The sequence below is a fragment of the Natrix helvetica genome, assembly GCF_964273705.1.
Source record: "Natrix helvetica genome assembly, chromosome: 1".
NCBI lineage: Eukaryota > Metazoa > Chordata > Lepidosauria > Squamata > Natricidae > Natrix > Natrix helvetica.
The window spans coordinates 108602789-108630582 of record NC_138548.1 but is presented as its reverse complement, the minus strand read 5'-3'; the positions used below and the strand labels follow the sequence as shown (position 1 = coordinate 108630582).

The 27794-nt window shown below is 41.7% G+C and overlaps 3 protein-coding genes across 3 annotated transcripts in view; all 3 read right to left on the bottom strand.

The window, feature by feature from the left end:
- LOC309386701 (tumor necrosis factor receptor superfamily member 10B-like) overlaps positions 1-17770 on the bottom strand; it is a 90019-nt gene extending 72249 nt beyond the window's left edge. Inside the window, exon 1 of the mRNA XM_081942380.1 lies at positions 17759-17770. The gene's annotated coding sequence lies outside the window, so the exon portion shown is untranslated. The remainder of the gene's footprint in view (positions 1-17758) is intronic.
- Positions 1-27794, bottom strand: part of OSBPL5 (oxysterol binding protein like 5) — a 140098-nt gene that overhangs the window by 20153 nt on the left and 92151 nt on the right. Inside the window, exons 5-8 of the mRNA XM_081942309.1 lie at positions 27039-27140; positions 25272-25475; positions 14815-14899; positions 2997-3168 (exon numbers count right to left, since the gene is read on the bottom strand). Coding sequence (XP_081798435.1) covers positions 2997-3168; positions 14815-14899; positions 25272-25475; positions 27039-27140 — 563 coding nt within the window. The remainder of the gene's footprint in view (positions 1-2996; positions 3169-14814; positions 14900-25271; positions 25476-27038; positions 27141-27794) is intronic.
- The window catches only part of LOC309384049 (uncharacterized protein), a gene marked incomplete at its 5' end in the record, with an annotated part of 124216 nt that overhangs the window by 90106 nt on the left and 6316 nt on the right, over positions 1-27794 (bottom strand). The window lies entirely within an intron of this gene.

The window sequence follows — 27794 nt, the reverse complement described above, 5'->3', positions numbered from 1 at the left end:
AAGCTATATTTATAGTAGTTCAATGGACCTACTTCTATTTGTATTAGCTGAGTTGGCCTTTACTTTTGATGCATCTCAGAAAAGAATTACAGTGGATAATGGCTTTGCGTATTTATAGATGGGCACTCCTAACATTTTCCAGCCAAAAATTATTGCATCTTTCTTTCTTAATGAATTTTCTCTGGTCAGAAAAAGAAATAATGGTGGGAAACTTCGTATCTACACTCCTCCTCCTTATCTAACATAGAATCTCATGAATAAACACAGAATACATGGACCTGAAAACATTGACTAGGAGCAGTTTAGAATCTTTTTTTAAAAAATAGCAATGTATTTTAATAATAAAAATCAAGTGTAGTAACATTATCTCTGTGTCAAGACCATACAAACTACACAGTTTAAAGAAAGTTGGAATATTGATGGGCATGTTGGTCCAGGTCATAGACTGATTTACTGCTTTCTGGACATGCAATCAAGATTTTTTTTAAATTCCAACTTTTAACCTTTTTAGAGAACATATTTTTCAAAGTAACAATACATGGAGAAAATAATAGAGAAGGAATACTTTTTCCAAAATGCAGGATATGGTAAGCTTGATTTTCTTAATCATACAGTATGCATCTCAATTAAGATAATATGCCAAATCATTGCCTCTCAGCTTTTCCTAAGATGTAAGAAAATAACACCAGAGTTTCTCAACTTCTAGATGGGGTTGATTCCCACATGTGTCACACCAAAATCCATGGTAAATCTGCATGCTATGCTGAGTAGCAAACTTACATAGATACAGAGGATGTATTTCAAGTCTGGCTTTCATAAGCTAGCAGAACAACTTCTGAAATCCAATCCTATTTTATTTTCTCTAGGATTATTGGCAGGTTTCATAACCAATATTAAGAACGGAACTGAGTACTTCTTGGCACTTAACTCAAGCTATTAATCATTAAAAGGAAAAGTGCTTGCCATTTCCTTCAACATGATATATTTACATTTCTTTCATCTGCAAAAGATGGTTGATGACAGATTTTTTAGACTCAGAGAAATCTTCTTTGCATCTCACAATAAAGAAAAACTGCTATAATTGGAATAGAACGATAGTGAAAAAATAAAATCTTTATTCAGATCCTCCTTAATTATTATAGCTATACAACATGTTGCCAGAATTTGAAGGAAGCATCTCTCAGAATGTGAACACAACACAGAACATATAGGCATATCCCCTATTTCAGAAGATTGTCTCCATGGCAATCTATTGACCAAACTGCTTATTTTAGACCTTCCACCTGCTTGGAAATATGGAGCTGGTGACTGTCTAATGGTCAGATAGACATTAACAACCAAAAACCTCATTAAAGGAAAACAGATGATTTCCCCAAAGCAAGTGTGTAATATATTCGTTCCCTTCAAGACTATATTAAATAATCTGAAAAAGCATTAAGTGTAATTAAGTGACCTAATAATGAGATCATGTCAGCTTAATTAGCTTACTTTCTTAAGGAGATGTTATTTAACTGGAGGATTTATCCCTGCATAATACTTTAACTGATACATCTAGAATGGTTAGATATTCTGGAAGATCAGCTGTCTGAACATTCACTTTCTGGATTATACTGTGAAGGTTTATTTGAATGCTGCAGATGCATAGCTAGATCAGACCAAAGAGGTCAGCATCCAAAGTGGCCAGGCAAGTTACTTCAGAGAATCCAGAAAAAAGGAGTCAAAAGCAAAAGTAATTCTCTACAGTCTAGTGGTGTGTTCCGGATCCCGCTGCAACCAATGCAGTGCAATGGGGCCCAGTGGCCACCACATGAACGTACGCAGTGCACACGCATGTGCCCTTATCTCCTGTGATGCTCCGTTACGCTCTGCAATGCTCCAGCTGCTCAATGGAGCATCGCGCAGGCGTCGTACGCTGCGCACACATGCGCAGATGGCCTGTTTCCTTCCAATACAGGTAAGGAACAAGGGCGGACGAGCAGGCCCTCTGGAGCACCGGAATGGAACGGTACCCGGTGCTCCCGGCAGGCACTGATACGTCCATACCGGGGTGTACTGCCTGCAACCCACCACTGTTACTGTCATTTCCCAGTCACTAAGATTCAGAAGAAAGTTGCTTTTGAACGTGGTGCTATTTTAGTCTTTCCTAATTTATTCCTGAAATAAATAACCAATTTTGTTGTATTTAAGTACAATGACAATAAAGATTATACTTATACTTAAATGCTTTTATAGCCATCTAAATGAAATTTGGGCATTCTATGGCCCGTGAACCACATCTGGCCCTTTGGCTATTTTTGTGCGGCCCGCGGCAATGGCGACGGTGGTGGTAGAGGCGGCAGTGACAGCAGAAGCCCTATTAGTTTGGCTCTCCACAACAGTGCCAGTTTTCTGTGTGGCCACGTGGGAAAAACAATTGCCTGACTTAAACAAATGGCCATTATCCATTCTTGCTACTATGGGCAATGCAGACATGGGAAATGGTGGATGAATACACAATCCAGAATTGATTCCGAAGCAGCAAGTGGATGATACGTTCTAACATTATTACAGAAAATATAATTAAAAAATATAACAAAGAATATAGTTTAGATGACCATATATGTTTTGTTCTTGGTTCTAGTGTCAGAAACAATTTTATTAGTGGAAGAAACTAAATAGATTCCATCTAAGGTTACATATATATACATTCTTTGCTAGAAGCGTCACTTTTGAGTATACATGCATAACATTTTGGTGCAACTTGCTAAAAATTTCCCAAAAGAAAATACTGGAAAATTATAATATGGAGAAGCAACGATGCAGCCAACTTCCCTGCCCCAAGTCTATCCTATTTATCCTTTCATTTTTCTTTTTCATAAGGAAAGAAATCACTCTACTATAGTTTGACCAACTAGACAAGAGATAATAGTGGGTTAATTGGGAGGGGGGAGACCACTTCCATGTAGGAAGCATTTCCAACTTCAGAATATATACAATTGAAAGAAGCTCATTCTTACTGGAAAAGTTCCTGATCTGAGACCGTCGCCGTGTGGAGCAAGTTGTACAGCCCAGTGTGTGAAGAATCATTTGAGCAATTCAGATCTCCATCTTTCGCTTGCTTAGAAGCACTTAGCCTGAAGAGGCTGGAGCAGCGCAAGGCCAATTCCAGGGCATCTAACCAGCATCGACCTATGAAACAGAAGCAAAGCAGTCAAACTGGCAATGCACAACAATGACTGTTTCCAATTTCACACTGGCAACATTTAACCAATGAAAAGTTAGCCTACTTTTTTTCCTTTAAAGAAAATGTGATGAATAATACTCTAGCAACAAAGAATAAAAATGAAGGTCAAACATAGTTCTCCACCAGTGAACACTGAGAGCAAATATTCAATTCACACAATTAAAAATTAAGGTAAACCTTACCAAAACCAAGAGTTAAAAGGAAGGGTAGGGGCAAAGAGAAAAAGATGTGAAATCAGTTCTGTTAAATAAAAGCATTGCCACCAGTTTTGTTTCCTAAACTTGCAGTGAGTCATAAAAGAAGCCTAAAAAAATCTAGCAATTAATGGCAATAATAGAATAAGGCTAATAACAAAGAGCATACTGTATGCTAGCTAAGAGCAAAGCCTTGCAGAAAGATTAATAAATTCTAGATTTACCTGCAGAAGAACAAAGAAGATTTTTAAAAATAAATGTAACAAAAATGAAAGATTGCTGGGATATATACATACGATATAAAGAAAAATGTATTAAGTAGAAGATTGGCATTTAAACTTGACTATTTCTATTTCCAAACTGGCCATATTTTGCATATGTGTAAAATTTGGAAATACCTCAAATTACATAGGAGATATCCATCAGGCTTAATGTTTCTGGTGCATTATAAAGAAAATTTGACACTCTCTCCTGATAAATGGATTTTTACCAAAGCTCTGGTTTCATGATGTATCTAAAACTTTAGAACAGGGGTGTTAAACTCGTGTCATCACGGCAGCGTCATGTGACGTATCAGGACTTTTCCCCTTGGCTAAACCGGGCGTGGGCATGGCCAGTGCATGATGCATCTGGCCCGCGAACTTGACAGTTTTGTTTTAGAAGCACATTCAATTTGGAAGGTGTGGATAGAATCCAAAGCGAATAAAAATGAAGCTCCCGGTCAGAATTTCTTAGTAAGAAAGACCAAGGAAAAAGTCTTCAATGCAGCTGCTGGATAAAAGAAGATACACAGACTGCCAATTACCTATCTCAGTGACATAAATTAGGCCAGTACGGGAGGACCAGGGACACACGCACACACACACCACAAAAAGCACAGAGGACAGAACAGGAAGGAACATTTAAGTTCAATTCTCTGAAGACAAGATAAAGCTGCTTATCTTGTCCTTCTGCTGCTACCTTGCCTCAGTCTTGCCACAGATAGCTCCTTATTTGAAGGCCTCCCTGATCTGTGTGGCAAATTGGGAGAAGGACTGCTCAAACTCTCCCAGTAGGATTGTTCTTTCTGTCTCCATATCATGGTGTCCTAGCTCTGATTCAAAGCAGGGTTGAGTTGAGAAAAGGTAGTTTATATGCAGCAGTACCATCTTATCTCCTATAGGTGGAGCTGTATCTCTAGTATAACAACAGCTGTACTACTGGAAGATTATTTATTGATTTGATCTTATTTGATTATAATTTCTATTGTCCAAAAGCAGCAGCACCTTTCAACCTGTCCATGATCATTATTCTGGCATAAACTTACACTGACAGTAGTCCAGTGTTCACTAAACGTTTCTAGTTTTTAAATACCATTTTGAGACTTCTTGGTAGGAAAATCACTGCTCGGTATTTGGATCGATATTTTAATTTTAGAAATAAGATTTCCTGCAATTGAATAAGGCAAATAAGGCGAGTTCATGTTTTAACAGGACACTGTTTTCATTATCCTTATTGAAGAACTGTATCCTGCTTGTTTTATCTGTACGAATTTGTGTACATAAAAATATTAATACTGTAGGAAAAATTCTTTTATTTATAATAGTAAGAGTAACTGTGGTATCCATGTTTTTTTTCTAAGTATCTGTACTTGAGACTTAAAAACACAATACAACTCTCTCTGTAATGCCTTTTTGCCTCATACACTTCACAAACAGTACAAATAGATGAAAACCAATGTGCAAAGTTGGTCTCTGTTAATCTGGTGAAATGTAAAACGTAATATTAAATAATGACACTGTGGAAAATACACAAGTACATCTACGGTCCAGTCCCTTAAACATAAAGAAGACACAAGCTTACAGAACATGTTTTAATTGTAGACTACAGCTGAAAAAAGAGAACATTTGTTATGGTTCCTGCAAAACCAAGCAATTTCTATTTGTTGAAAAGCAAAAACTGTGCACTAACACCTCTAATTTTTTTCTGACCATCAAACAGAATTTCTGGATCCTTTAGAAATATACTTTTTTCTATTGAGCTCTATTTCTGACGTATCACATGTATGTGGTTGTTTGATAAATGGATAATAAATATTATAATAAATATTATCCATTTATAAAAATACCATTTTCTTATATTTGCTATTAAGCAGAATTCTCCAAAAACAGGAGACGATGATGATAATGATTTATTGGGTCCTTCTAGCATACACAATATAAAAATAATTGTATAACTAAAGCCTACTATTCTGGTGACTTCTCCTGGTGACATCATGGATATGTCTCTAGTTTTCTGGGCAAAAGCATGGAAATGGATTGTCGCTGTCTTACTCTAGTGGAGACTTGGGGATATGCAGATGTGCTATTATCTGATAATGGTCTCCAGATCATGCTGACCTACAGCTTTAAGTGTTGGTGAGGTATTGGACATTAATTTACCTTTTCTGGACATGGTATAGAGTAGACCAAAACCAGTACCTGAATAAAGAGAGAGGGGGAGGGAGGGAGAGAGGGGAAGATAGAGACAGAGAGAAACAGAGACAGAGAGAGACAGTGTGTGTGTATGTGTGTCCATGCAGGCACATGTCATTGCACACATGTACTTTGTATTTATCAGAATAATGCATAATAAATGGCATCAGTAACATAAGTAACAAATAGTAGTGGTTCCCAAACCAATGAATGTTGAAAATCTTCTATAGAATTTAATGGCTGAAAGCAATGCAGTTTTAGATCCACAATTTCGGCCTTACAATTTTTTCTCCAATACAGTTTTCACAGTGATTTAAGAGACCCAAGGCAACTGGATCCAAAACTTTGCTGAATCATAAAAGCAAACTGAGGCTGCAAGCATATGTCCATGACTACTTTCTTGAGAGCAATTTCTACCGAAAATCGATTTGGAATAAAAGGGATGGGATTATGCTATAAATTGGTCTTAACCTATTCTCTTTTACCCATTTAGCATTGATCACATCTGAATGGACAGTGTCACTTATGCATTGTTGGACAGTTATTCCATGATGCCTCATCTATCGAGAAATGCAGTAACAACAAGCCATTTGAGACAGGACATGAAATGCTCATGGGATAAAGAGAGTTGGCGGCTTATAGAAAGGGAGCAAACCTTTGGCCACTGTGGTTTTTAAAAAATGAATTGTTAGACTGAAGGAAAGACAAGACACAAATGTGAAAATAACTGCATATCACTCAATCTGCCACTTCAAATTAAGTTTCTATTAGAGAGGAGACTCTAGAACATCAAGAGTCTCAAGGATATGGAGGTCCAAATAGGGAGATAAATAAAAACAGCTGCTTCTTGATTTCATAAGGTTTATTTCATCCAGCTCCTAACAATGAAAATGAAGCCTTTAGGCTACTGGCAATAAGACAGGTCAACCCCAAAAAGAATTATATGACTAATTATTTTAGTTTTTCCTAAGGTGGCATTAGGATGAAAGTCCTTAGGAAAAAAAACCCTGCATCTAGTCTCCTCTGGCAGAATTACCAAGAATTATGAAGTACCTTCATTTGTAATTCAAGATAAAACAGAAGGGCTGTTAAAGTGATCCTGAAGGAGATAATAGCTTTTAAGATTTAGATTGATAGGCAGCCACCAGAGCTATTCAATTGCCTCAAAAGCCCGAGGGACTGGTTGGTTTTCATTTCTTTTCCATGGGGAGACTTGGGAGCAATTTTTGAAATACCATGTCATTCTGTGAACTACTGTCTTTCCAAAATTAATTATGTGTTGTAGCTATCTTGGGAAGAGAAACAAAACAGACTGACCATTGGCTCACCTGAAGGGTCCTTTTCTGGGTGCTGCGAAGGAGAGTCCAAGCATGGGTTAAATACAGCCAATCTGCCCAGGACTGAATTGAAACTTTAAGCCACGCCTCTGGTGCCGACTAATCCTCAGATTTTCTTCAATGAAGGCATGGACAATGCACGCTGAGAAGTTCAGGAACAAAGGCAACGAAAGTCATAACAATTATCCATAAGTTCCGAAGAACCATATGACAACTGGTGGAGCAGACCCCAGGGTGGGGTTGGATTCTCCTTCGCAGCACCCAGAAAAGGACCCTTCAAGTAAGCCAATGGTCATTTTCCTGGGTGCTGCTCTGGAGAGTCCAAGCATGGGACATACCCAAGCTAAATGTCACTAAGGCGGGAAGCGTAAGCGTCCAGGGTCTCTCCACTGCTATGAATGCCCTGGAGAACTTGCCTCCCAAATGCTCCCTCTGCAGAAGCAAATTTGTCCAGTCTGTAGTTTCGAAAAAAGGGAGACGGAGAAGTCCACATAGCAGCCTTGCAAATCTCCTCTATTGGTGCCTGGGTAGCCCAGGCTACCATAGTGGTGGCGCTTCTTGTAGAATGTGCGGTGATATGGCGTGGCACCGGAATAGATTGAAGAATGTGGGCTGAGGTGATACAGCCCCGTAGCCAGCGACCGATGGTCTGAGAAGAAACTTTGCGGCCCTGGGAAGCCAGTTGAACGCGACAAAAAGTGATTCAGAGCGACGGAAGGCAGCTGTGCATTTGATGTACTTACGTATCGCTCTACGAACATCAAGCATTTGCCACTTTTTCTCCTTGGGATGTTTGGGGTGTGGACAAAAATCCGGAAGTATGACCTCCTGGGCCCGGTGAAACCAAGAGTTGATCTTGGGTATGAATGCCAGGTCCAAACGGAGGATCACTCTGTCAGGTTGAATCAAGCACAAGTCCTCTCAAATTGACAGTGCTGCCAATTCGGAAATTCACTGTGCAGATGTGAAGGCAATCAAGAAGGCTGTCTTAAATGTCAGATGTTTGAGGCTGGCCGAATGGAGAGGTTCAAAGGGCGGGGCAACGAGAGCCCGTAACACTACATTGAGATTCCATGAGGGGTATCTATGAACAACCAGAGGCCTGAGGTTGGTTGCACCCCGTAGGAAACTGCGGATGATGGGATGACGACCAAGGGAAGAGTGCTCGTATACTGTCAAAATCATGGACAGGGCCACCACCTGCCGTCTGAGAGTGTTAGGGGCCAGGCCCTGGTCGAGTCCATCTTGCAAAAAGTCAAAGATCTGGGAAATTGTAGCCGTAGTTGCCACAGCTTCGTGCTCTCTGCACCAGCTGTCGAAGGACTTCCACGTGGCGTCGTATATTCTGGTTGTAGGAGGTCGTCTGGATGCCTGAATGGTGTGAATGAGCTTGGTGGAAAGGCTACCCCTACTTAGGAGGTCCCTTTCAAGTGCCAGATGGCTAGTTGTAGTTGGATGTTGAAGTGCCCCCTGGCTCAGAGAGGCCTCGTGTAGGGGAATCCGCCAAGGAGGGTTGACGGAGAGACTCACCAGGTCGGCGAATCAGGTCCTTCTGGGCCAGTAGGGAGCCACAAGCAGAATTTCTGCCTCCTCCAACAGAATTTTCCGAATCACCTTGGGAAGAAGAGGCAACGGGGAGAAGGCGTACATCAGACCCGGTGGAGAGTGTTGACCCCCTCGGCCTGCGGGGTGTGGAACCTGGAGAGGTGTGTGTTCTCCGGGGAGGCGAACAGGTCGACCAGAGGACGGCCGAACCTCTGAGACAACTGGTGGAACAGGTCCGGGTGCAGGTGCGACTCCGAGTGATCAACCGTGGCCCTGCTCAGACAGTCCACCTGGATGTTGTGGACCCCGGAGATGTGCTCTGCTTGGATCGAGCACAGATATCTTTCTGCCCACCTTCCCAGGTGCTCTGATTTCTCCATCAGGAACCTGGAGCGGGTGCCCCCTTGGCGGTTTACATGCGCCTTTGGGACCACATTGTCCGTTAGGATTCTCACGTGACGCCCCTTGATGTGGTCTCGAAAGTGAACGAGTGGGAGCCTCACTGCTCCCAATTCCAACCAGTTGATACTGTGGGACGCTTCAGGCGGTGACCATCTGCCCTTCGCAATCTTGTTGTGGAGATGAGTGCCCCAGCCAAATAGACTGGCGTCCGTCATGATGGTGAGACGGTCTGGCTCTTTGAAGAGGGTGCCCTTTGCCAGCGCAGGGGACAGCCACCACTGGGGGGACTGACGTACCTTCGGTGAGATTTGAACCAGCTATTGAACCAGCTGCTCATGTTGGCCCTCTGGTAGGGCAGGAAGAGCCATTGTAGGTGTTGAGAATGAAGGCGTGCCCAAGGAACTATTGACAGGCACAAAATCATCTTGCTGAGGAGTTGTGACAGCTGCACCACCGATGCCTGCGATGAGTGTAGTACCTGCAATGCTTCGCTTCTGATGCTTGCCAAGCACTCTGGAGACAGGAAGACCTGGAAGCTGGTGGTGTCGATGATGGTGCCCAGGTGCTGCAACCTGGTGGTTGGATGCAGATGAGTCTTTTCCTTGTTGATGGAGAATCCGTGATGTTGGAGGGTTCACAGTGTGTGCTGCAGGTCTTGTACCGTTTGTTGCCGTGACGATGACTGGATGAGGACGTCGTCCAGGTAGCAATACAGGCGAGATCTCAGGAAAGCCGCCACTGTGGCTAGGATCTTTGTAAAGGTTCATGGTGCCGAGGACAGGCCGAATGGCAGAGCCCTGTACTGGTAGTGGCGGCCTGGATAAAAAAATCTCAGGAACCTGCGGTGAGCTTTGCGAATGGGCATGTGGAGGTAGGCCTCCTTGAGATCTATGGATGTTAAGAGATCTCCCGGCCTGATGCAACCCAGAATTGACTGAAGGGACTGCATCTTGAACATCCGGTATGCTATATGATGATTTAGCTTTTTTAGGTCGAGGATCCCCCTCCACCCCCAGAATTCTTTGGGACAAGGAAGAGTATTGAATAAAACCCTGTCCTTTCCTGACCGGATAGAACCAGTTCTATGGCGTTTATGTCTCTGAGGTGAAGGATCTCCTGATCCATGAGAAACTTCTTGACCGGACAGGAGGGGGTTGGACACCGATTGAAGTATCGGGGAGGGGGAGAAATGAACTCTAATGTTAGACCTATGCGTATCGTCTGAAGGACCCACTGGTCCGACGTGATCCGCTCCCATTGGGCGTGGAACAGCTGGAGACGCCCTCCTCTGGGAGCCATCCGCTGATGGTCACTTATAGCGTCTGAAGGGTCTGGAATTGGACCCTCCGCGATAGGGATGTTTGGAGAAGGACTGTTGACGGTTTCTGTCACGAAAGGGCTGACAGTCCTGGCCTATCGGTGTCCTGAGAGTATGGACGTTGGAAGGAACTGGAGGTAGACAGCTGCTCCGTGTTCCGAAAGGGCTGCTTCCTATAAGTCTGTGAACCCTTACAGTCAGATTTTTTTTGTTGACCGAAGGCATAATCTTCTTTTTGTCCTTGTTTTCAACCAGGACAGGGTCTAGGGCCTCCCCAAAAAGCTTGCTGCCCTTAAAGGGAGCTGAGGTGAGCTTCCACTTTGGTATCCCCCGCAGGAAGCTTGGTGAGAAGCTGTCTCAGCCAGAGTAGTGCCGCCCTGGACAGGAAGGACGCAGAAACGGAAATTTTAATGGCCCAAGCTGCCGCCTGATGAGTCTTGTGGCAGGCGTTCTTGGCCCTTTTGTCCTCTGCCTTGAGCCCTTCTAATAGTTCAGGGGGAAGCACTGAGTTGGAAGTGAGCGCCGCCACAGGCGCGTCCACGGGTGGCAATTTCAGTAAGTCATTTAGACTTGGATCAACCATGTACAATTTCTTGTCATTACCACTAGGGGTGGCAAGGGTGCCTGGCTGCACCCATTGCTTTTGTACCACATTAAGAAATAACTTTGGAACTGGCACAATTTCCTGAATAGGTTCTGGCTCCTCAAAGAGTCCGTCGCTGAGGTCCTCCGGTGCAGGAGCAGTTGGAGCTGGGGTGCTAGTACCCAAGCGGGTTGAGGCTTTGGCCTTATTCAAAATAGTCTTGAAATTAGTATACTTGAACAAGCCAGAAAAGGCCGGCTTGTCAGGAACAGCAGCCTCATCCCCTGAGAATTCTGGTCTACTTCCGGACCAAGGTCCTCCTCCCAGTCAGAATCCTCACTGGCCAAGGAAGAATGTGATGACTGTGGGAGCTGGGTCTGAGCCACTTCTTGTGAAGATCCCGGTGTCAGGAGTGGGCATGATATGCGCGGGCGCTTGGCCCGTTGCAACATGCCAGCCTCTATCCCTTGGGAAATTTCCCTGGCAATGACATCCTGCATTTCTTCAGAAAGATCGGGTCCCCTATCTTCCAGTGGGCGAGCTCCAGGCGGGGGCTGAATGGCCAGTTGTTGGGGTGCAGGGTCCCCACTGTGACCGGCTCCTCTTCCAGATCAGAAGGACATGCAAATAGGTCTGCTTGATCGGCCATAGAGGGTGGTAGACCAAAGCAGATTCTACAATGGAATCTCCTTTCATGTGAATCACAGCAAGGACATTATTTTTTTAAACCACAGTTCATCCTCAATAGCACCCAAACTAAAGTAAATTGAGGAAACCACTGTATTTAATGCATGGACAGAAATCAAACACTAAAATAAAATGTGTTAATTGTACAAGACATAGAAGCTGTTTGCGGCCATCTTATAGCCCTGTGGCTGTCTGCTCTCAATCCAGCCTTTTAAAATGTTTGTGGTTGTATATAATAATCAAGTTTAAAACCAAAACAATTAGTGCATGCTTTCATATGCTTGAACTTCCATTCTTTTGCATTTTGAAACACCTGTTGTTTAGCAGTACAATGAAACCATGATCTCTCTGAATAACAATTGTAAAAAGAGGCAGAGAGGAAGATTATATATTGCAGGGAACTAATGTCACTTCAACACTGACTAGCTAAAAGTGTATTAAAAATAAAAATAAAAATCACAACACTGGGAAAAGCACTTGGGTAGATCCATGCTCTCACTCAAAAGTTGCTTTTGTAATAACTTACAGAGGCAAACAAAAGAATCTTGGTTTGCATATGATGCACAAAAATAATATGTTGTGGGTTAGCAAAATCTCCTTTTGTAATAAGGAATCATAAAATCTGATATTTATGATAACAGCAAACACTAGCATTTTCTGTTTTCTATGATGGGCAAGCAGTGAAGTGGAATGAAGAATGAGAATTGGTAACATAATGTGGCTGGTTCTTTTCCCTATTTTAGATGAATTTTACAGTGAAAATGTACTTCAACTGCTTTCACCCATCTTCCAACTTAGACAACACAAAGCTTGTGTCTGTTGCAACCTAGAAGATGAAAACAAGTCCTTTGCATCCAGTGGTGGGTTTCAAATTTTTTTAGAACCTATTCCGTAGGTGTGGCCTATTTTGTGGGCGTGGCTTAGCAGTCATGTGACCGGGTGGGAGTGACCAACTTGTAAATGTGGTGAAACTCATTTAACAATGCTCTTGCTTAGCAACCAAAATTTTGGGCTCAATTGTGATCATAAGTTCTCTTCCTTTTTCTTTCTTTCTTTCTTTTTCTTTCTTCCTTCCTTCTTCCTTTCTTTCTTGTGTCTCTCTCTCCCTCTTTCTTTCCTTCCTTCCTTTCTTTCCTTCCTTCCTTGTGTCTCTCTCCCTCTTTCTTTCTTTCCTTCCTTTCTCTTCCTTTCTTCCTTCCTTCTTCTTTCTTTCTTGTGTCTCTCTCCCCCACTTTCTTTCTTCAATCCCTCTTGTGCCTCTCTCTCCCTTTCTTTCCTTCCTTTCTCTTCCTCTTTCTTCCTTCCTTCCTTCCTTCTTTCTTTCTTGTCTCTCTCACCCACTTATTTCCTCCCTCCCTCCCTCCCTTCCCTCCATCCTTCTTGTGTCTCTCTCTCCAACGTTCTTTCTTTCTCTTTCTATCTTTGTCTGTCTCTCTCCCTTCCTTCCTTTCTCTCTTACTCTTTCTTTCTCACTCCCCCCCCTCTCACACACACATACCTTCCAGTTGGCGAAAATTTCTGTTTTGCCAGCTGGGAGGCTGGCAAAGAAGCCTCGTTTTCCCTGCCGCCCGTGGCACTTCACTTGCTGCAACTCGGACAATGGGGAGGTGGGAGTAGCGCTGTCCGGGTTTGAGGAACGGATGTTCCTTCTGCTCAGCTTATGCACTTGAAAAGACCCCGCGGTTCCACATCCACAGCTGATCCCTTCTTAGCCAAAAGGGTGCCTTTTCGGTCCCAGCTGGGCGTCTGGAAGAGAATGGCCGAAGTGGCTTCTCTCTCCTCCTCCTGCCAGCCGAAGGAAAAGCCCCGGGGAGACGGGCTCCGCGCGCTGCTCTGCCGTACTGCCGCAGCCGATCCTTCTTCTTTAGGGGTCAGCGGAGGATCGGCAGCCCGGCAGAGCAGCGCGCGGAGCCCGTCTCCCCGGGGCTTTTCTTTCGGCTGGCAGGAGGAGGAGAGAGAAGCCGCTTCGGCAAACTTGTGTAAGATAAGACAGGCAGGCGGGTGGGCGCGTAACCGCGCCTTCTACGTTTTCTCCAGCAGAGTCACGCGCCCACCCGCCTGCCTGTCTTATCTTACACAAGTTGGCTGAAGCGCCTTTTCTCTCCTCCTCGTCCTGCCAGCCAAAGGAAAAGCCCTGGGGAGATGGGCTCCGCGCGCTGCTCTGCCAGGCTGCCGATCCTCCGCTGACCCCTAAAGAAGAAGGATCGGCTGCGGCAGTCCGGCAGAGCAGCGCACGGAGCCCGTCTCCCCGGGGCTTTTCCTTCGGCTGGCAGGACAAGGAGGCGAGAGAAGCCGCTTCGGCCAACTTGTGTAAGATAAGAAAGGCAGGTGGGTGGGTGTGTGACTCTGCCGGAGAAAACGTAGAAGGCGCGCAATCAGCTCTGCCTGGAGGCAAAAAGCTTGGATCTCCCCCCGCGCACCCGTCAGCCAAAACCTCCCGGGAGGCTTCGGCTAGTGGGCAAGCAGGGGTGGTGGTGGCTCCGAGCCTTCTCGCCTTCAGACAGAGCTGATTCTGCACCTTCTACGTTGTCCTGGGCAGAGTCATGCGCCCACCAGCTTGCCTGTCTTGTCTTACACAAGTTGGCCAGCTGAAGCCTCCCGCCTTTCCTGAGCAGCTGGCAGCTGCAAGAGGCGCGAAGGGGAGGCAGGTGGGCTTTGCAACCCGAAGACTGGCATTTCGTCTCTGCAGCGTAAACCAGCTTGGGCGCGACTGGAGAAGTTTCCTCAGTGGAGCTGAAGACATTTCTGAGAAGAGAAACTTCTCCGGTCGCGCCCGAGCTGGTGGAGAGCAGGCAAGCGCCGTCCCATGACAGGGGCGGGGCAGGAAACTTACTTCCGGGTTCACTGGCCAACCGGATCGCGTGATCCGGTGCGATCCAGTAGAAACCCACCACTGTTTGCATCCCAGTGTAACCTACTTGTAACAAAGTTGTCATTTATTCATCTTTTAAAATTACAACTGCTTGAATATGTTGGAAATTTCAATGTAATTGAATTGTAATTGCAAAAACTTTCCTGGGTTGTGGGAAGTTGATAAATTACGTCAGCCAACAAAGAAAGAACAAAACTCACCGTCTGATTCAGAAGCTGCCCTGAAGATCAAGTAGCTGCTTGGAAGAGGTTGAGTGATTGACCCTACATTCTCTCCCTTTGGACCCTGAAACAATTTGTGAAATGAAAAGAAACTTTCTTTACCACAAAATGTGTATTTCAATGTTATCTTCTTTACTTGGCATTTTCAATGTTATTCGTTTTAGGTTTAAAATAAGTGAAAATTATACAATTATATTTTGTCTTTAGTTGGAACAGCAAGTTTAAAATAACTGAGACAGACAAATTCTGACATTTGGGAAACATGGTTGCAATTTTAAAATTGGTAATTGGTATATCATGCCTATTTTATTTAAAATGGAGCAGTAACTAATACCTTATTGGGAAATGCTCAGGCAATCACAAAATGGAATTAACTAAGGTTAAAATTTTCAGCAAAATATGTTTGGTAGGAGGATTAGATCCTTGCTTTGCACATATTCATATCACGGCAATATACCGACATTTAACTATTTCTATATAATAGACTATGGAATCAACTGCTCATGTCTCTATACAAAGATAAAAAATAGTTTTAAGTGTAAAATGCCCATTCCCTTTTACAAAACACACAAACCTATAGCAGCAGATATTAATAAAGCCTTTTCAGTACAAGTCACATATCTTGTATAAACATGAATATCATATGATAGTGATCTGGGCGGCTTAGCACCTGACTTATGATTGCAACATTGGAGAATGCCCTGGACCAGGGGTCCCCAACTCCTGGCCAAGGACCATAAAAACAAGTGTACATTACATGAATAAATACGCAAAAAGAGGCAGGTTGGAGGCTGTGTCCTCAGCATCTTTGTGTATACACCACTGATTTTAAGTGTTTTCTCTTTTAAACTGGATTTTTCAAGATGGATCAGCATGTGGGCAATCAATTGTACAAGAGCACAGAACAATTCTACACCCCTCATGTCACTAAATCCATTTCTCACCTAAAATAAATCAGGAATCTTTAAAAAATACACTTTCAATTACTGCACATAATGTAAGCAAAACACCGAATGGACAATGAACGTATTCAGTGGAAGATAATGAGAACTATACGATGAGGTCAGAAAAATTGTGCAACAAAGAAAGGTGTCCAATTATTTTTACAGAATTTCCTCTTGATAACTCAGTGATCAGTGTCTGAAGAATACTTGACATAAGAGCTCTGATTCTGAAGACTAAAAGGGACTGTATAACCATTAACTCTGCAGTAGTTTGAAGGATCCTTAATGTTTTTATTTGATCATAACTTGAACTCTTAAAAGCTTTTGCACTGGTTATTTCTAGTTAATGCATAATGTAAAAGGACACTGAGTGGTTATCATGGAAACGCTTTAGGTGCTTCCTCATTCTTCTGCCACTTCATGGACAGATTAATTGAAATCAGCCTTATAGATTACACAATGTGAGAGAATATAGTTAGGTTGGAGGTGATCTTAAACCCATGCTAATGCTGGAGCTGGAATGTAGTTCCCTACAGGTAGTCCTTGAGTTATGACCACAATTGAACCCAAAATTTATGTTGCTAAGTGAAACATTTGTTAAGTGCGTTTGCCCCATTTTATGATTATTCTTGCCAGAGTTGTTAAATGAATCATTGCACTTGTTAAATTAGTAACATGGTTATTAACTGAATCTGGCTTCCCCATTCACTTTGCTTGTCAGAAGGTCGCAAAAGGTGATCACATGATCCTGGGATATTCCAACTGTCATAAATGTGAGTCAGTTGTCAAGCATTCAAATGTAAATCACGTGACCATGGGGATGTTGCAATGGTCGTAAGTGTGAAAAATGATCGTAAGTTACTTTTTTTCAGTGCCGTTGTTAGTAAATGAACTGTTGCAAGTCGTCGACTACCTGTATATGGCAGTTTTGAATTCCACCACCTTTTGTTCTGTTTCAGTATAATAATAGAGATTTTAATGAATGGTTTAATGTTCAGCCTAATTGTCCATCATAATATGTTTCAAGTTGTTCCGAGTACATCCAAATGTTCTTTATGTTTCTTGTGATAAATGCAATACAGGACTGTATTATAAATAGGAGTTTGTATGGCAGCACTATTCTAAGCCACACAAAATCTAAGAGGGGCAGATGAGCCTATTCAACCATTGTTTACTGGGGTACAGATGCCCCTCCACAGATCAATTATCCTGACCTAGATCAGGGCATTTTATAGGCCCCCACCCCCACTCCCAGGCGCCACATACAGTCCTTTGGCTGTTCCTGTGTAGGCAGCCTGAGGTCAACTAGAAATTATTGATCAAAGTAAGTAAGTGTATGCCATGCATGCAATACAACTACATTGCTTTTGTTTTGAAGATGACTATTTTTGTTTCCAATTTACATGGGTGCGTTGCGTGCCTGCATACCTTTACAGACTATAGGTTCAACCATCCACAATCTGTTCTCTTCCCTAGAAGTTTATTTATTTCCTTTTTTTTCCTCTTGCTGATGAGAGTCCCAATAGAAAAACCATATAACAGAAACATGTCTATCATTCACTCTGAAGGGCAAAGCCCACCAAGCAGTAAACATATAGTCAAATGTTTCATTATGGCAACATTTGGATTCCCACACAATTCCATTAACATGTTTTGAAAAATTTTTGCTCACCCAGTGGCTAGGAAGAAAAAAGCCAGATCAGCATCAGGCTTCATTTCAACACTGTGTAAGTTCCTGTCTTATAAAACGACATTTTATAGACAATTGCAATAAATTTAAACCAGACAGATTTATATCTCACCTCTATTTCCATACAGATTTATATCTTGCCTATATTTCCTTGGGCAGCATAATATGTTCCCTCCTATTTTCCTTAAAACAGTGTGAAGTAGGTTGGGCTAATAAAAGTCATCCAGTTGCACTAGAGTTCATGGTCTCCCACTTCTAATTCAGCAAACGAGACCAGTTCTTTGATTACACTGAGGTTTACTGTGACATATGAACGCAGCAAATCTATGTTTTAATCCCAAAGATTATTTGCAGCAATGGCTCCTAGTATTTTCTTTAAAGCAAGGATTAATACACGTGCCCTTCCAAAGGTGGCTGAACTCAAGACAAGCAGCCAAAATGACCAACGGTAATATTTTATAAATATTTTATTTATTTAGGGAATTTGCACATGGCAACTCTCTCTCTAGCTTTCGAGTACTCTCTCATTCACTTTTGAATGGAAAGTGAATGCTGTACTCTCTCATTCACTTTTATGGAAAGCAACATCATATATTTATGGCACATGACAAGAACTGCAATTCTGCTATTTGTCTATATGTGCAGCAAGTGAGCAATTTTAACTTGGGGAAGCCACTATTCTATTTTACGATTTACGTTTTAACCATCCTTCAAGGCAAATGTTCTTAATTTCATAAATCATTATACTTGGCATTTCTCCTGGTGAGAGATTGTGGAGAAGCTGGGAAAGGAATGGAAGAGACAGTACAGTAGACACCAACAATCAAGAGACGGAAGGTGACTCAGCCGCGGGCTGGCAACTTAGTCCAGGTGCCAAAAAATCTAGAGAAAAGTGTTCAAATCACTCACTGAGCTTCTCCCTTAATTAACTCACTATAAAGCAAGGTGGGAAATTCCTCATAGAGTTTCCAAAATCCTGTATTTACCCCAAATAAGCATTAAAGCTTCCTTACTATAATCTGTTCTTGCCTCTCCCCCCCCCCCCACTTCTTTGGTCTTGGCTACTTGCATTGGACTTGACAGTCCTGCCTTTACAATACTAAAAAATAACTCACATACAGTACATTAGCCAAATCCTTACTCAATTACTACAGTTGGAACGCTGCTAGCAATTTCATGGTGGAACTGGGATATCAGAGGACGGGTAATCAAGTGTTCTCCAGATGTTTTAGCCGCCAAATGACATCAATCATCACTAGCCACCAACAAAGATAAGGAATGAAAGAGCTGTTCTCTACATGACATCAGGAACACTTCATATTACTCATTTTTAATTCCAAGCAAATTCCACTTAGATAAATAGTACTTATACCTAGGTTCTTCAAGGAGCTGAATAGGTTAGAAATCTACAATAGCTTATTGTACTTGATTGTTCATGCATTTAACAGATAAATTCATTCTAACTATTGCCTACACAGAAGTGACTTCAAGCCCTTATTTATCTCATTTTTAAAATGTCAGCATCATTCTTCCCCTGCCACATTCCTTTAAAAAAATCATATCAAGAAATCACTGAATGTTTCCTACACTCAACTCCTACATTATATCTAGGGAAAGAGGAAAATCACAAGGCAAGCTGTCAGATCTTATTAATGTCAGCAGTAGCACTACAAGCCACTATATACTGTTGAGGGATGAACTTTGCAACTCTTGTTCAAATTATCTCTTATGTTACCATAGAGATAGCTTTAGTTTCTTTCACAAAACCATCCAGTAAAAGACAGCATGCACACACACCTGCCTGGCCTTTGCTGGGGAGGGCAAATACACAATGCACTCATTCTCTGCCAGAGATGTCATTAAGTCATTAAAAAGTAGGTCAGAAAATATACAGCTTCAGCAATTCAAATCATTTCCCCATGGTCTTCTATATTACCATATTTGGTGCCTCACCATTCCATCCACAAACTACAAAATCAAGATCTTTCTTTGATTGGGTTTTATGGAGTATGGAAAACAACATTGAATTTGGACTAATAAGGTCTGGCTCAAACTATCCCACCTTCACACAGCTTTATGTAAATCACAAGCTATATGTACACAATGTGCTTTGCTTATATAAACTTTGCCAATGTGCTTTGCAAACTATAATTCATGGTTTAGCATGTGGAACAGAAGTGGTATTCAGCCAGTTCTGACAGATTCTGTAGAATTGGTAGTGGAAATTTTGAGAGTGGGGAGGGAATGGGGATTTTGCAGTATCATTCCCCTGCCAGGCCCACAAAGCTACGCCCACAGAACCGGTAGTAAAAAAATTTGAATCCCACCACTGATGTGGAAGTCTAAAAACTGTAGTTTACTCAATATTGATAGTGCAATTTGCAAGTTCACTCACTATCCAAATTAGTCTCTTACAAAATCCCATGACAGGTTAAAGTATTTTACTATATTTCATTACAGTTTGGTTTTGGGGTGTGGTGGAATTGTTTTGAATTGTATGCTGCCCTGAATTGTTTTGCAAAGGTGTCTATATATGGCAAATAAATCATTCCATCAATCCATATAAAAATATAAAATTTTCCTTAAAGGAAAACAGGAGTAAAAATGTAAGTAAGAGTTGACTGGATCTGCAGAAAAGAGAGCATAAAATAATTTTATATTTAATATAAAATATAATGTTATATAATTTTGTTCATGTACATAATTTATAAATTTCCCTAAATTATAGGGAAAAGCCTATACTTTGAATTGGAAAGATTAAAGCTGGATAGGAAAAACTACATTTGCCTGCATGTCATTCAGGCAAATTCTCTTCCGCATGACAGAAGAGCAGGAGGATCTCTAATCAAAAGGAACCCTTGGCAGGAGCCAAGGAGTGTATTTTTCTCCAATCCCAGCTCTACCAACTGCTGCAAAACAATCATTTAGACCAGATGTGCAGACTTCAGCTCCCATAATGCATGCATGGCTGGGGAAACCTGGGAATTGCGTCTCAAAGTTGCTGAGCTTAAAAAAAGCCTCGGGCAAACTCTTTCCCACTAAGAGTTTTAAGTAGAAGAATAGCTCTCTAATAGTGTTGCTTAGTTTCTGGATTCCTATGGAAAGCAAGTAAATTCTACATTCAGCTCCTTCTCTTACACATCCCTTTGGATGTGAAAAAAACAAGAGTGCCCTTCCCAGCATCCCTTGCTCTGTGCATGAATGGAATAAACAGAGGAATAACAAATATGTTATTATTTGACTAGGTTATTATTTGACTATGACTAGGTTGGCCCTTCCAATTTCCTTTAAAAATAAAACACTTTTCAAAACAAAAAGCAATTGACGCAAGATATGCTACCAAAATGAACCAAATGAGTTTAAAAATGAGTTGTACAATCAGTGAAATGATATAATTAGAAATAGCTTTGAGGATAACAAAAATGAAGGGAGAGACTGGAATAATACTAAGAGCTTCTTCTTCAAATTAGTACTCGCTTAGCATCCCTTCATTCAGTGACCAGTCAACAATGCCCAAAAAGAGACTTCAGATTAATCCTTAGCCATTGCAGTACCACCATGGTTTAGGGGCTCATTTGCGCACAGCCACATTTATGACTGGCTTTTGGCCACTGGCCTTCCTGCTGTTGCCAGCTGCCACCAGCTCCTGGCCCTACCCACCACCATGGCGGTGCCCGTCACAATTCACACCACTACTGTACCAGCCACAGCCTTCTTTCATGTCACAACAGTTGGGACCTCCTTTATATGCCAGTCAGGTCCTTCTTCTGCAAGTGGAGATCCTGGGATGGATACACAAGAAAAGCCCCAGCCGGTACCTGAGAGACAACCTCGGGTAAAAGTAGGCCACAACTAGTACAATGCTAGTGCATGGTATGTTGGGCACAGCAGCTGTGGGCAGGGCTAGGTTGTAGGGGCAGCTGGCATCAATGGGTACACCAGCAGTCAAAAAGGCAGTGAAGGAGGAAAGGTAAGTAGATAAGTAGAGTTAAGATGAAGCATCCCAATAACATTTTCCAAAAATGACTTGGATCCAGATATGTCCTCACCTGAAGACCATACGGGATTCAATCAACAAAAGCAACTGCGAATGCCATCACTAAGTGGAATACTTTATATGTTTCACTTAATGACTGCATCGCTTTGTCACAGAGTTGCCAGTTTCAGTTAGTCATTAAGTGAAAATTACTTGTACATAAATGCAGGGAGCGGCATTATCAAGATCCTTATAAAGTGAATGAGTTGGTCCATCGTTGTCAGTGATCATCCAAATACTAACCAATAGCTCAACATGACACTCCGGGAGTCTTAATTTATACAGCAGTTCAAAATATGCCCAGTTCTCATTCTCCCTATCTCAGATCGTACTCAGTAGTTTGGAAGAAAAACACAGAAACCTTTTGGGAACAGTGGCATTTTAGAATTTCATACTCCTACAAGAAAAGGAACAGTGTGGTTTTCATTTTAATCTAAGAGTTAAAATTTACCAATGAAGTTCATTTCCTAGCGATGTTTTTGACATAAAAGATACTATTTGGGAGGGGCAGGAGGGGGCAGGTCAGTCAGAAGAATTTCATCTGGAGGGCTGCTATTCCATTCTGACTGATCTCCGGTGAGAAAAACTGCACAGCGCTCTCTGAAGCCAAAGATCTCCTATTCACAGAAAGTCTCTAGAGCCTGAATGAGCACAGTGCCACATTAATCTAAAGTGAAAATCCTCCTCACGGGGTCTCTGCTGCCAGCCTGCTGAGTTGTTACTCTTATCAACGTGCCCCATACAAGTGTGCGTGCTTCAGGGACACTCCTCTGGAAGACTAAGGCACGTATTAATTTCCACACCTCCCCAGAGCTGGCAAGGCCTCTCTCATTAATCACACCCTGGACGCAAATCATATTGACTTGCATCCTAGGGTATTTCATTTCTTGCCTATATATAAATAGAAGTAGCGCAGGCCATTGGGGCAATAATCTCTTTATGTGCAGAAGGGCCTGCATAATGTCAAAGGTATTATGGTAATGGAGATGGCTTTCTATTAGACAAGACTGACTGAATGGTGTGGGGGAGGGATGTCATGTTAAGTTCTAATAAAAACGAGAGACTACCTAAAATGCTCAAGTTATGGATCTGGGATGAAATCCAATGTGGCATTTCTGCTGAAGAAACTGTTTCAGAGAATCACAAGGGGCTGGGAATCTTTCCACAGCCTGCAAAAAGCTGCTATTGGATTGCTTAGCGTGGGATTTTAGCCTATAAAACCTGACTGCATTCATATAAATGGTACTATTGTGGTGAAACGTTTAGTTCCATACAGAACTTTCATTGTTGGTTTTCTGCTGACAAATATCCATGGTTTTTCTCTACATTACAGATATAGACTGTGTTGGCCTATATCTACCTACATACTATGTTAATCATAATTTGCTTAATCATGGTTTGTTTCATAAGCTGCAACTGATTGGAAATACACATTATACTTTGTCATTAGCTGCATCTACCAATCACAATATCTGGATATAAACATCACGAGCCAAGGTGGCCCAGTGGTTAGAGTGCAGTACCGCAGGCTACTTCAGGTGACTGCTAGCTGCAGTTCACAATTCAAATCACACTAGGCTCAAGGTTGACTCAGCCTTCCGTCCTTCCGAGGTGGGTAAAATGAGGACCCAGATTGTTGGGGGTAATATGCTAACTCTGTAAACTGTTTAGAGGGGGCTGTAAAGCACTGTGAAGCGGTATATAAGTCTAAGTGCTATTGCTATCAAAATCTATTATAATTTAGTGTGAAGTCACCCAATGCTACCTGCCCTGTCTTTCCTATCTTTATACAAGGAACTTGGGAAACTCCCCACTCCAGTCACAGGGCACTTTCCCACAACCAGTTTTCACGTCCCTCCTAGCTTCTATTGAACTTTTATGCCACTACAAGTGACCTCATGGCTGTCTCCTGTGATTTCAATGAACAAGGAAGAGAGAAGAGGCAGGAGAACCCTGACCCCATTTCCTCACTGTATCCTGTGATTGTGAATGAGCAGAGAACCAAGGTGTACAGTGTTCTGATTCTAGAACAGGGGTGTCAAACTCAAGGCTGCGGGCTGGATTAGGACCATGGGGTGCTTAGATCTGGCCCATCGGGCAACCCTGGAAACAGTGAAGGACTGGTCCACAGTGCCTCTGCCAGTGAAAATGGAGCTCGAGTGGGGGGGGGGGCACACGCCTCCTGCAGCCCTCTGCCAGCAAAAACAGATATCCTGAACTCCATTTTCACTGGCAGAGGGATTCAGCAGGCGGTCGCGACATGAGTGACATTGAATTGCCCACGCCCAACCTGGCCATGGCTCCCTCAGGTCACACACAACCCTGATGCAGCCCTCAATGAAATCGAGTTTGACACCCCTGTTCTAGAGGAAGCCCAGAAGTCACTTCATCATTTCCTCTGAAGCAGAAGCTCAAATCAAATCTTAATCAGCTCAGTTTTTGAAGCCCCACAATATCATATGAATGACAAGATTTCATTTTTTATGTGGAGCAGGGACCATTCCACTATTTTGCATTTTACAGTACGTACCTTCCTTATTAAATTAATCAGATTTTTATACACTAGCTGTTAAGCTACTTGATACATTAGCTTCTTTATATATATTATATTTCTGTAGTTTTTAGTTCCAACACTAAAAGAGGGCATATTCACCCCCATCCAACACATTTATATATATTTAGGTACTTTTATGCCTCATTTTCCACATGTCACAGTCAGAGATATCCATTATTTTATACTCTTTACAATTAATGTAATATCAGATATGCTCAGGACCAACCCTTGGTCCCAGCAGCCAGAAGGTTTGATGAGGCAAGAGCCCTGTAAATAAGCAAGTGGATCACACAAAAACTCCACATAATCACAATGGGGGGAAAATACCACATTTACTATGCTTTCAAATATACTTAGGCAGATATAATTTGACAACTCTGGTATCCCAGAGATCCAGTTTTTTTTTAAACTTATCATTCTTGTGTGGAAATCCTCTAAAAGAAGTAATGCTGAGCTGAAAACTGCTTTGGAAGATTCCCAAAGTTTTCCACTGTGAAAGAGCTTTTAGTTTTTCTGTGTTCTTCTGAGTAATTCTACGATATTCCAGTGATATTTTTTTGTCTTTGTTATTGGAGAAAACTACTGCTGGCATTCCTGTTTTCTGGTACACATTGTTCTATCACCCTGGAGCTGGATGTTTACACTTTTACAATTGTAAACACCTAATGTGAGAAGTTGCCACATGATTTATTTCCTTGGATTTAAGTCAAATCTGGGAGGTTGCAAACTGCTGAAAGGAGAATCGTGCAATGAAGGACATTTGCACGCCCGTTGGCCATGTCACAACAAAATAAGTGTAAGAACACAATATTCTACCCAGTAAATGTCACTGAAAGCCCCACCTTTGAAAAAAATCAAATAGTCTTTGACTAAACTAAATAAGGTCTGGCAAGAAATATATTTAGAGAGGCAATTTTAGCTTGGGTGGACTTTCAACATTTCAACTTATTTTCTTTTGAGGGCTGGAAATCAGAATTTCATTTTCTGCTAGTGTGTTCATAGAAAAAAATGACAATAAAGCTTATCTTATTATTAGTGGGGCACACATATACTACACTTTGCAGGATTGGCTCATTAAACAAACTGGTTGCTACACCCAAAGATGATTGAAATCTCAATAGCCTTCAGTACTTTTTGTGCGTGTTGGTGGAGCCCTTCTGGTTTCCTGCAAGGAAGCCTGATATAATCTGTTCAGATGAGCATTCTTCTTACCTTCACAGCCCAAATGGACTGGTCCAAAGGATGGAAAAGTTTGAAACAGAAGCCATCTTTTTTTGACGGCCTTTCGATGAGCTCACAGGAATGAAGCAAAATGGTGCCCACCCACTGTCCAGTCTTTGGAGTTTTATAGATTAGGAGTACTCCAGGTTTCAGTACACACCACAATTTAGTCCAGCTCTTCAGAGTGCCACGTATCTAGAGAACAAGAATAAGAAGAAATATGGTAATCTAAACCAATAAAACAGTTTTTTAATGGTGCAGAACAAGACCTTCATTCTAAATTCAGTTATTCCAAGTGTCTTATTTAGTTCAACTACCTTAAATATTTTTCAGATTTAAATCAAACTTTCAGTTAAACTTTCTGAGAAGAAATTGGACCTGTTATCTCTTAAAAAGCTAATAAAGAAAATTTCCTTTTGCTCTTAGATTCAATACAATACAATAGCAGAGTTGGAAGGGACTTTGGAGGTCTTCTAGTCCAACCCCCTGCCTAGGCCGGAAACCCTATACTGTTTCAGACAAATGGCTATCCAACATCTTCTTAAAGACTTCCAGTGTTGGGCCTTTCACAACTTCTGGAGGCAACTTGTTCCACTGATTAATTGTTCTAACTGTCAGGAAGTTTCTCCTCAGTTCTAAGTTGCTTCTCTCCTTGATTAATTTCCACCCATTGCTTCTTGTTCTACCCTCAGGTGCCTTGGAGAATAGTTTGACTCCCTCTTCTTTGTGGCAACCCCTGAGATATTAGAACACTGCTATCATGTCTCCCCAAGTCCTTCTTTCTATTAAACTAGACATACCCAGTTCCTGCAACCGTTCTTCATATGTTTTAGTCTCCAGTCCTCTAATCATCTTTGTTGCTCTTCTCTGCACTCTTTCTAGGGTCTCCACATCTTTTCTACATTGTGGCGACCAAAACTGAATGCAGTATTCCAAGTGTGGTCTTACCAAGGCATTATAAAGTGGTATTCATAAAGTGGATTCAAGTGTTTATCCTCAACCCCAAATCACAGTCACATTTAAACAAGAAGTGATCCCTTGAATTCCTACAGTCCCTCACCACTGGCCTAAATGAATGTGTGTATCCGTGCCTTTGAGTTATTCTTGGCTCCTGGGGATTGTCTGGCCAAATCCATGCAATTTTCTTGAAAGTCTATTCAGAAGTGATTTGCCACTGCTTGCTTCCTAGGGCTGAGAGATAGTGACTGGCTCAAGGTCACCCAGCTGGGTTTGCGTCTAGGATGGGACTAGAATTCAATCTCCAAGTTTCTAACTTGGTGCCTTAACACTATACCAAACTGGCGGTCAGGTAGATATTACTGTTGGCTATTTTTGTTATTTATGGTCTGTGTGTACGGTAGGATTGTAAACTGCTCGAAGTTGACTAATGATTGGAATGGCATATAGGCACAATCAAACAAATTGTGGGTTTTTTTAAAGGAAAAGATGGGAATAATAGATGTAAGCCATACAAAAGGAAAGATGATCTTTATTAAACAATTCAAGGATGCTACCAGTCCCACTAACATTATTTCTTCTTTTAAACTTCATCTCCTGTTTTGCCACAAAGAAACCTTGGATATGACATCTATCTTGGCTATGACTTCAAATATATTTCTTGTTTCCCAAGAGGGTTGGTTTTAAAGCAGTAAATAAATTCTGGGTAGAAAGCAGTGGGTGAACTATAATGTACAATTCTAAAAACTGTTCAAACTCCTCAGTTGCATATTCTTAAAATGACATTTTGCATCAAATTACCTTCAACCAATCTGCCATAATGACCACTCGGGGATCTTTCAAAGCACTAAAGAGCTGCTTGGTGGCTTTTTTCTTCTCCTGCCTGTAGTTTTTTTTCTGGACCTATTATATCATAGAGATAAAATATCAGTCAGTAACACATTTTCTCTCTCTTTGTACTACTGGCAAAAAGGGAGAAAAAGCAAAGAAGATAGGCTATGTCCCCCATTTAAACGGCATTCCTGTGCCTCCAGAAACAACTTGCTGAAAATGTTTTAAATACAACAGCAACTGGGTTCCATCAGACCCCCCCTTCCCTTTGTCTGTAAAATGTTTTTATTTTCGTATTAGACTCATTACAGTTTTATAGCTACTCCAACCAAGAGCAACTGACATACACCTAACAAATCCTCATAGGATTCAGAGAAAGTAAACAGGAGTACATATGCTACCCTGTGTCTTCAGGAGAACAGGGTGATAAATTTTCATTATTAAGAAATAATTTTGAAAATATATGTTTTAAATTTGAAGAATCTACCAGAAATCTAGAAGTTGAATTATGTAAATATTGGATTCATCAGTCAGAATTAATAAATATTTAGATAATAGCTACAACTGCCATCATGGCATGCATAAAAATATGTACATACTATCAAACAAGCTTCATGACCCTGCAAATAGCTTTACTGTATATATTATGCAAATAGTTTTAGTAACAAAAACACCTGCTCTCATAATGATATTCTGAAGGAGTTCTGAAGAGCCACATGCAATAGT